The sequence below is a fragment of the Lolium perenne genome, chromosome 7 (genome assembly GCF_019359855.2).
Source record: "Lolium perenne isolate Kyuss_39 chromosome 7, Kyuss_2.0, whole genome shotgun sequence".
Lineage (NCBI taxonomy): Eukaryota > Viridiplantae > Streptophyta > Magnoliopsida > Poales > Poaceae > Lolium > Lolium perenne.
In genome coordinates this window covers 51203910-51212982 of record NC_067250.2, presented here as the reverse complement: position 1 = coordinate 51212982, position 9073 = coordinate 51203910, and the positions used below count along the sequence as shown (strand labels likewise).

At 47.2% G+C, this 9073-nt stretch overlaps 3 protein-coding genes across 4 annotated transcripts; 2 read left to right on the top strand and 1 right to left on the bottom strand.

Moving 5' to 3' along the window:
- Positions 1-1063: 1063 nt before the first annotated feature.
- Positions 1064-2231, top strand: LOC127317549 (E3 ubiquitin-protein ligase ATL41-like). The gene has a single exon (XM_051348107.2). It carries the CDS (start codon positions 1322-1324, stop codon positions 2015-2017), a length of 696 nt encoding a protein of 231 aa, XP_051204067.1. The 5' UTR covers positions 1064-1321; the 3' UTR covers positions 2018-2231.
- A 2554-nt stretch (positions 2232-4785) lies between these two features.
- LOC127317550 (pentatricopeptide repeat-containing protein At5g15300) lies at positions 4786-7793 on the top strand. 2 transcript variants are annotated; one of them, XM_051348108.2, is made up of 2 exons: positions 4786-6729; positions 7661-7793. In XM_051348108.2, exon 1 carries the CDS (start codon positions 4979-4981, stop codon positions 6521-6523), a length of 1545 nt encoding a protein of 514 aa, XP_051204068.1. In that variant the 5' UTR covers positions 4786-4978; the 3' UTR covers positions 6524-6729; positions 7661-7793. The 2 variants fall into 2 exon arrangements, with proteins under 2 accessions (XP_051204068.1, XP_051204069.1); XM_051348109.2 differs by lacking the exon at positions 7661-7793 and adding an exon at positions 6869-7001.
- LOC127317551 (casparian strip membrane protein 3) lies at positions 7019-7939 on the bottom strand. The gene is made up of 3 exons (XM_051348110.2): positions 7686-7939; positions 7458-7581; positions 7019-7234 (listed from the first exon to the last, which is right to left on the bottom strand). The coding sequence occupies exons 1-3, from the start codon at positions 7895-7897 to the stop codon at positions 7019-7021; spliced, it is 552 nt and encodes a 183-aa protein (XP_051204070.1). The 5' UTR covers positions 7898-7939.
- Between the last annotated feature and the right edge of the window lie 1134 nt (positions 7940-9073).

The following is a 9073-nucleotide window of genomic DNA, read 5'->3' as shown; positions in this document are numbered from 1 at the left end:
ACCGGCGATGGTGTACGACACAGATATGCGATCGACTTGTCGGCGTTTGCGCGTCTTGGGGATGATAGCTCCACACCGCCGTCTTCCTCCTCATCATCGGAAGCTTGGAGTACCCAGAAGCGGCTTCCCCCTAGCCATTCCGACGACCCCTCTCTCGCCGGCGACGGAGTGGCGAAATCGCCACTCAGATCGCCTCCGCAATCCCCGCTCCTCTCAACGGTCATATTGGCCCTTACATAAACTAAGATAATTAAGCTGGTGGAGTCCTGAATCTGGGCTCCACATAGGCCTCCATGCCCGTATCAAAAGGTTACTATCAAAGCTTCCCCATCCCAAAGCTCAGCAATGGTTTTGTTTTGTTCATTAACCAGGAAGTACACTTCCCAATATTGAATAGCTAGGCTGCAAGATCCAAACCAATGGTCTTCCCAAAATTTAATGTTCTTGCCATCCAGCACTTTCCATTGGTACCCCATTTTGGCAGCTTTAGCAGCCCACATCACCCCTTTCAAGAAAGGTGAAGCACCACTAGAAGAGCAGGAGAAATATTTGGATTATCAACATTATACTTAACATCAATAATTTGTTTCCAAAGTTTATTCGCATTCAAATTATACCTTTTAATCCAGGAGGCTAAAAAGCACATATTCATCTCTGATAAGTCAGGAATGTCCAAACCTCCATATTCCTTTTTTCTAGTGACCAAACCCTAATTAGCTAAACAATATTTATGATGCCCCTCATAATTATCCCAGAGACAGTGAGCCATGTGAGAGTTAATGAGAGTGATAGCCCATTTGAAAAATTTGATCACACTAAGCAAATAAAGAGGAATGCTCCCGAGATTAGTTCATGGTTCAAAGTTTGAGATTTTACTCTCTTCGCCGAGAGTAACCATGATCCTACGCTTCCTTGAACTACGGGTCGACTTCTTAGGTTCTGTTTATCATCATCACTGATAGAAAGAAAAGTCAGATGCCCATATAAATATGCACGACGATGAGCACAATGAGTTGGACTTCAGTATAGAGGTTCATTGTCGCTTGACGATACCGGAACTGTGGAGGCAGCGTAGACAGTGAGATATAACTGGCGTCGTCGAAGATTGATGTGGTGGATCAGTACGGATAGCGAAGGTGAAGGTGTTGACTTCACGCAGCGATCGGAAGACGCAATGGCGGCGTGTATATCACGTCCCCTCTCCGAGTTCAAGTTGCTTCCCAAAAATATCAACCCTCCCCACCGGATACTTTCCTCCATCCCTCCCGTACCGCGGAGACTCCAGAGCTAAGCCAAGCCAAGCCAGAGATCGCCGGCGCCAATGGTCTCGCCTGCCGCTGAAGGCGGGCCCTCGGCCTCCTCCTCAATGGGAATGCCGGAGCCTCCCCTCGGGGAGGAAGCCGCAAAGCTCCGCTGCCGGCCCGCGCGCGTCATCTCCATGGGCGTGCAGTGCTGCATGACGGCCGCCCTTCTCTCCGCCTTCGGCGTGTTCATCGTCATGATGCCGCTCGTCCTCGCCGCGCGCGCCTTACGCCGGCAGGGCAGGCGGTACCTCGCCTTCTCACCCGACGACCACCCGCCGCCGTGGCCGCGGCAGCGCCATGTCAGCCTCGCGTCCGAACAAATCAGCCGCCTCCCCAGCTTCGAGTCGTCCCCGTACGACCGAAACTCGGCCTGCGTCGTGTGCCTCGAGGCGTCGCGCGGCGGCGAGCGGTGGCGCGCGCTGCCCCCCTGCGGCCACGCGTTCCACGCCGCCTGCGTCGACCCGTGGCTCCTCCTGTCGCCCGCGTGCCCTGTCTGTCGCGCTACCGTAGCCGTTCCTCCGACAGGCGAATCCCAGGCGCAGGCGGCAGACGACATGGAGACACCGCCTCCGCCCATCTACCTCAGCCTCAGTCCACCTCATGGTGGGCTGGGTCCCTTCATGTGTTCGACAAGAGGCCTTCCCGCCTGCCTTGCTGTGTTCGTCTTCGTCCTAGCTGCTTTAGGTTTCGTGTGGATCGTCCTGCTCTTGTAACTACATAATTCAACTGACTTGAGAGTGCCAGGGCAAGATGGAAAATGCTTTCTTCTTGGTCTAGTTGCGCAAGTTGGCTACCGAATGCGGATGCCTAAGCTCTCCCTCCAATCCATAGTAAGAAAATAACATGTAACCATTAGCACGACATGGTTTGCTCTATTACTTTCCATCTCTTGTTTTAATATTATTTGTGGAATGCTGGAAACACTAACTTTAACATTTTTTATGTTCACAAGTGCATGCATGCGTGCATCTGACTCTGCTCTATACCTCAAAGTCAATTTTTTTGTTTTTCATGGTACCTTAGGACTTGAGTCGAGAAGCAGACATCGCGAGTTGCCATAGAAAGCATGATCAAATCAGCATCATGCAATGATCTGTTGGTTGGCAATAAGAGACCAATGTTGGACCACTGATCACAGACTGCAAAGAATGTGACCAACAGCAAGAGAGATCAATCACTTGATCACACAATGTCCTTTTCCGAGATAATTTTGGTTCCGGGTAGGACAAATCAGAGGAGCTGCACACATCAGAGGAGCTGCCAATGCAACAAGAAACAGTCCGCGAGTGGTGGTGCTCACTCGCAACAAAGCCAGCTGAAGAAAGGAAGAAAAGGCCTTATTGTGATGGCCATTGCAGGCATTGGAGACCTGTGGCTAGAACGCAATGCAAGAACTTGACAGAAAGAGTTCTACCATGAATCAAGTTGTAGCAGCAGTTGTCTGCAGAGATAGAGCTGTGGGAATCAGCTAGGCGGTCGGCGGGTAGGCAGGAGGAGTAGTCACTCTGTCATGGCAGGCGGCATGGCCACATGTAACAAACTGTAGAACACTTTGCTAAACCTTTAACGGAAAAAGGGGCAACAGTGGTTGCCGACTTGCCGGTTCTAAAAAAAGATCAACGAGTAAAAAAAGATGCATAAATGACAGCTACTTCAAAATTTAGAAGGACTTATAAGCAATGGCATGTACTGTTGCCAAGCCCTGGAAGATTGTGCTGCAGGCGGATATATGGTACGATCATCGTTTCCCCCCACAAGTAACATTCAAGGCAGAAAATATTACTCATACTTTTTTTTCGAAATGGAGAACGGAGCACGGAGCGATGCACACAACCTTTGTTCATTATTAAACATCAATGTCTGGCAAAAGCCATTACAAGAATCATACAAACCAAAACCGCCAAAACAAGACCACCGAGCATGACGATATCAGTCCATCGCCAGCTCCCGGCGAGACCTTACAAACGGCACCCAATGCAGTTCATATATAAATATATTATAAGACAAAAATCAGCCGAATAATTAACCAAACATGTAGTAGTGCCCACACCTTGATAGTGTTTCGATCTCAAATTGTACACACATGAACGGTGTCCAGGGATCGAGTTATGGCATTGAGTCGATTGCTTCCGACTTCTCCTTCTAGACAATGGTAATCTCCATTTACTAAAAAACAAATAATGGTACATAAACTAAAACAATATAAGAGTAAATTCCACTTTTTACCCCCTAAAATTAATTTTGTGTCAATTTTTACCAAATTCAACACAAATTCCTCAAAACTACCCCCATTTAGCATACTTTCTTCTAATTTTTGCCCCATCCTGGCCAGTGCGCCCCACTCAAAGTCTGCGTATCCTAGTCAGCTTGTTGGGCCGAGCCGAGATGGCTTAGTCAGGACCGTCACATCTTAGTTGGGTCGAGCAAGACCTTGATTGCACGGAACGTTGAGTAGTACCAGTGATTCTTCTACATTCATGTTCAAAAGTGATTCTTCTACATTGATTTTGCTCCTCCCGTGTATAAGCAGTCTGAGTCATATCATAGTATTGCTTATAGTAGGCGATTAGCATGGCACAACCGATAGACTGAAGTTCGGAGACATTAGCACACAGTTCTGCAATCCATCGATGAAACAGTTCAGAGTTAACTGAACAATTTTTACTTTTTAAAGTTCGCATCAGCGTGGCCAATTCAGATCTAGTCTAGAAACTTACAAATGGAACCTGATGACAATACAATGTGTAATACTAAGATGTGACCTTCAGAGACGGCGAAGCCATCTCGGCTTCGCTCGGCTCAAAAAGATAACTAGGACACGCCACCTCAGGCTTTGAATGGGACACACCGGCCAGGACGGGGCAAAATATAGAAAAGGGTAAAAATGAAAGAAAGTATGCTAAATAGGGTAGTTTTGAGAAATTTCTGTTAAATTGAGTAAAAAGTGGCATAAAATTAATCCTAGAGAGTAAAAAATGAAATTCACTCAAACAATAAAAAAAATTCATACTTTAAATAATAAATAATTAATACAACAACTTATCAGTGCAAGGGTAAAAATATCCGTAGCAAAGTGGACAACTTCTGGGTAAGAGTAAAGCTTCTTGATTGACCCAGCTAAAAATTTCCGAACAAATATGACATGATAAGATAATTCTGATAGCAAAATTGCTTGTCTTTCCACCCGTGACAACATGTGTCGATAAAATAACCCTGTAGGTTGTCCATTTAGTATTTACACTGAACATGTATTCGAATAAATCCAGTAACCGTTTATTGATCAGAGAAAAATGTAACTTGATGTGTGACTGCCACCCGACGAAACAATGATACAAAAGACTTGAGTATAAGAAACACTTATTTATAAAATTCAGACAATACTAATGCCAAGTTGGGCCTTGTGGCGTTATCCTCATCTGAGCTTTAGTTTTCAGAGCAACTGAATTTATTTTCGATCAACAAATAGCTGCAACTTTGCAAGTCAACTTCCCAGCATAGGTAAGCTTTGAGAACTGAAAACTTTCAGTTCCATTGATAATCTTCATGCTGTCTTCCCCGGACGTCCGTCTTCCCCGACGCCTTCCTCAATCATCTCCCCGCCCCCTTCATTAGAATAACCGCTCGGCCCATCCCGAAGTGAACACCGACCCTGGCATACCATAACCCACAAGCGCATGATCCGGAAGGGCTCGGCGCGTCTAAGCCCGCGCTCCCTGAAGCAAATCCATGGAAACCTTGTCGTTAAGGGCATCACCTCGCGCCTCCAGCCTCTGCGGGACCTCCTGCTCGCGTGCGTCGCCTCGTTCCACGGCAGCATGGACTACGCACGCAAGGTGTTCGACGGAATCCCCCACCCGGACCTCTTCATGCACAACGTCATGGTGCGCGGCTATGCACACAGCAACGCGCCCGCCGAGGCCTTCGCATTGTACCGACGCGTCGAGGCGGTGCACCTGAGGCCCGATGGCTTCACGTTCTGCTATCTCCTCCGGGCATGTACTGGATTGCCGGCTTCATGTGCCGGGTACCAGGTCCATGGCACCGTCGTGAAGCTCGGCTTGTTGAAGGATGCGTTTGTCAGGAACGCGATTATCAACATGCATGCCAAGTGTGGGGATTTGCAGGTGGCTGGGACGCTTCTTGATGAGACTGGTGAGGGAGATGTCGTGGCATGGTCGGCTGTCATAGCGGGGCACGCAGCAAGAGGTGAGTTGGACATTGCAAGACAAATGTTTGATAGTTTTCGGCACAAAGACTTGGTGTGTTGGAACGTGATGCTGGCCGCGTATGCTAAGCATGGGGAGATGGAGACAGCGAGGAAATTGCTTGACCGTGCACCTGAGACAGATGTGGTTTCGTGGAACACAATTATCACAGGGTACGCGGCAAAGGGGTTGCTGAAGGAGGCATTAGAGGTACTTGGCGAGATGAAGTGTGCGGGCTGGATGCCTGATGAGGCCACCATTGTTAGCTTGCTTTCGTGCTGTGCAAACTTAGGGTCACTTGAGGCAGGGAGGATGGTACATTCTTTGCACTTGGAAAGTTGGCCATGTATAAGTATTATTCTTGGAAATGCATTGGTGTCAATGTACACAAAGTGTGGGGATGTACAAGCTGCAGTGGAAGTCTTTAACAGGATGAAGGAGAGGGATGTCTGGACATGGAACTCTATAATCGGAGGGCTGGCCTTCCATGGGCAGGCGGAACAGTCCATCCAGTTCTTCAAGAAAATGCTTGAAGTGGGAACATGCCCAAATGAGGTTTCTTTCCTTTGTGTTCTCGGTGCATGCAGTCATGCCGGATTTGTTGAAGACGGTCAGAGATATTTATCTCTGATGAAAGACCGGTACAGGATTGAGCCTAATGCAAGGCACTACAGTTGCATAGTGGATATGCTTGGCCGTGCAGGCTTACTGGATGAAGCATTTGCAGTTCTGAGTAGCATGAGGTGTGAACCTAGTGCGGTTATATGGAGGACTATGCTTGGTGCCTGCAGGATCCATGGGAATGCAACCCTGGGCAAGCTTGCCAGGGAGAGGCTTCTACAGATGAATGAAGATACGAGCGGAGACTATGTGATGCTCTCTGGCATTTATGCATCATGTGGTGAATGGTTTGGGGTGGAGACAGTTCGAGGATCAATGGATGAGAGGGGGGTAAGGAAGGTTGCTGGTTATGCTCAGGTCGACAACAAAATGGCTCGTCTTTCAGCATTGTGATGTTCTGCATACTCTGCAATGAAATATTAGATGAAGTGGCCTATACCCATGGTCAGCTTTTCATTTTTCGCTAACTGGAGGATAGGAGGAAGTAGCACCCTGGTAGGCAGATGCCAGGGGCAGGAGGCGTGGACAGTCAAGTCATATTGAAAACTACCATAGGGTGGTCGGTTCACTTGGAATAGCAGCGTCAGTGCAACAAGCAGGTATGGTACTACCAGCTTTTCATCTAGTTTGACATTGTTCAAAAAAACTAGTTAGACAGCAATTTGCCGAGAACTGACATAAAAATTACAGTACTTAATACATGAAAGTGCATCTTTATTTATTTTTGTAACAACTTAGGTATATGGATTTCTGTAATGAAGCGGCACATGATATAATAGAGGATAATAAAAGGCGGCAAATAGGCACACTGATTATTACATTAAGCAAGTGCAAGAACCACGCCATAGCACACTTATACAGCAGGTAGCGGATGACACACAATTTGGCCTAGCGCCTGGCCAGGGCAATGGCGGAGATTAATATGAGCAGTATCAGCAGAACCATGGCTGCGAATGAGCCAATCAGGGAGCCAGAGGTACGCTCGCAGAAAGAATCGAATTGCTGGCATATAGCGAACCAGTTTGCCCTGGCACTGCCCTTGTGCGCTAAGTAAACAATAGCTGCTGCTGCAGATGCCGCTGCGGTCACCAGAGCTAGCATTGCCTTCACAAGAATCATAGCGAAACTAAGTTAGTAGCTGATATGATGCATGCTTCCTTCCTTTAATATACTAGGTAAGTAACCATACGTAGTTGATCACAGAAATGAATACATGCATAGTTCTGTTTTAAAAAAAAATACATGCATAGTTTCATGCAGGATGACATAATATTAATTTAAGTGCTCAACACTCATATGCTTTGAACTAGAGAAGATCTAATCTTACCGCGTCACAAAGGATCAGGATCAGACGGCTATACTTAGCCCTGCTGCTAATTATGTGCACGATAGACAGCGGGAGCGAAAGGATGAGATAGGCGCTGACAATAGAATTTGCCACCACAAAGAACCTGTTAACATAAAAAAAAAAGTCAAATAGTTAGAGCATCAGGTCATAACCCCTTTTTGATCTGAAAATAATGCAATTAGGCACCGAAGATGCTTCTACACGTACGTGAAAGCTGGGAAGTCACTGTATCGCGCCTTGAACCGGATGAACTGTGTGAAGAAAGGAAGCGTCTGGTTGGTGGTGCCCATGGCAATGGCGCTCGCGAGGGTGCCGACGACCGCGATGACGCGAAGTACGAGGTCAAGTATGGACACTCCCCTACTGAACCCCCTGCTCAGGGGGGCCTTGGAGGTCTCGCCATTCTCGTCTGTATTCATTTTGATATTTTCTACAGCTGCTGAACTGATCAGACTCGGAACTGTTTTCTAGGTCTGAAGAAAGCAATCCTTGTTACTCGTGTATATATACACATGGCGGTATGCGTGCAATGCATATGGATTAGGTCGCTTTGGTGTTGCATTTCGGCTGGTTCCTACTCTACAACCTCCATGGAGACAAATCGCATTGTTTCCTGCATAGTTTATGGTCTCTTTACATCCGTAGACTGCAAGGCTTCCATTTTCCATTATCATGGGGAGTATGCCTAGAGGCTTAAGCTACACGTTCGCCAACTCCAAAAGCAATGGGGCTCGTTAGCTCATGCCAACTCCAAAAGCAATGGGACGCTCTGCTTTAAGATGCGATGTTATATCATTCGTGCAGAAGCAAGCCAATTTGGTGCGTTATTTTGTGGTTCTTCAAGCTGAAAGAACCGATATCATTCGTGCAGAAGCAAGTCGATTTGGTGCGTTATTTGGTGGTTCGTCCAGCTGAAAGAACCAATATCATTCGTGCAGAAGCAAGCCGATTTGGTGCGTTATTTTGTTCTTCCAGCTGAAAGAACCAATATCATTCGTGCAGAAGCAAGCCGATTTGGTGCGTTATTTTGTTCTTCCAGCTGAAAGAACCATACGAGTCCGCTTCCTGCAAGGCTACGTACAGCAGAGTGGGTATGGCCGTATGGGTAAAGAAGAGAGAAGGTATGGGTTACCAAAAAAAAAAAAAATCTGTTTTTCTAGTTTACCCATATTTTGGCTACCAAAAACATCGTCAGATTCTCAAAAGTTCACAAACTACAATCAGGCCCCTCTTTTTACACAAAGGACACTTGATAGAAAAATGAGAAAGCAATCAAGTCCTTCCTAATGTGGTTCTTGTGAGGAGGAACTCCGACGAGGTCCAGCGCGGCGGTGGGATCCCGGTGCGGCCACCACGAGCAGCCAGCGCAAGCTCCACAAGTGGCCCATTTGCATGTCCTCCAGCAGTGGCCCTGCAGCCGCGCACGCAGGCTGTGCTGGCGCGTGCTTGCCTGCCAACATGTTTTAGATTTGTCCAAATTTAGATGTATCTAGATACTAAGATAAATCTAAGACATCTTTCGTGGAACAGAGACAACCCAGTTCACAAGCTTGGTGTGGTGGTTTGAACATGAGACAACCTTGGTGAAAGTTGAC

Excerpts from the sequence above, each read along its gene's own strand:
- LOC127317549 (XM_051348107.2), top strand. The coding sequence starts at position 1,322 with ATGGTCTCGCCTGCCGCTGAAGGCGGGCCCTCGGCCTCCTCCTCAATG.
- LOC127317550 (XM_051348108.2), top strand. The coding sequence starts at position 4,979 with ATGATCCGGAAGGGCTCGGCGCGTCTAAGCCCGCGCTCCCTGAAGCAA.
- LOC127317551 (XM_051348110.2), bottom strand. The coding sequence starts at position 7,897 with ATGAATACAGACGAGAATGGCGAGACCTCCAAGGCCCCCCTGAGCAGG. Across the intron at positions 7,582-7,685 it reads AGTGACTTCCCAGCTTTCAC|GTTCTTTGTGGTGGCAAATT; the intron begins GTACGTGTAGAA and ends TTATGTTAACAG. Across the intron at positions 7,235-7,457 it reads TCCTGATCCTTTGTGACGCG|GCAATGCTAGCTCTGGTGAC; the intron begins GTAAGATTAGAT and ends ATTCTTGTGAAG.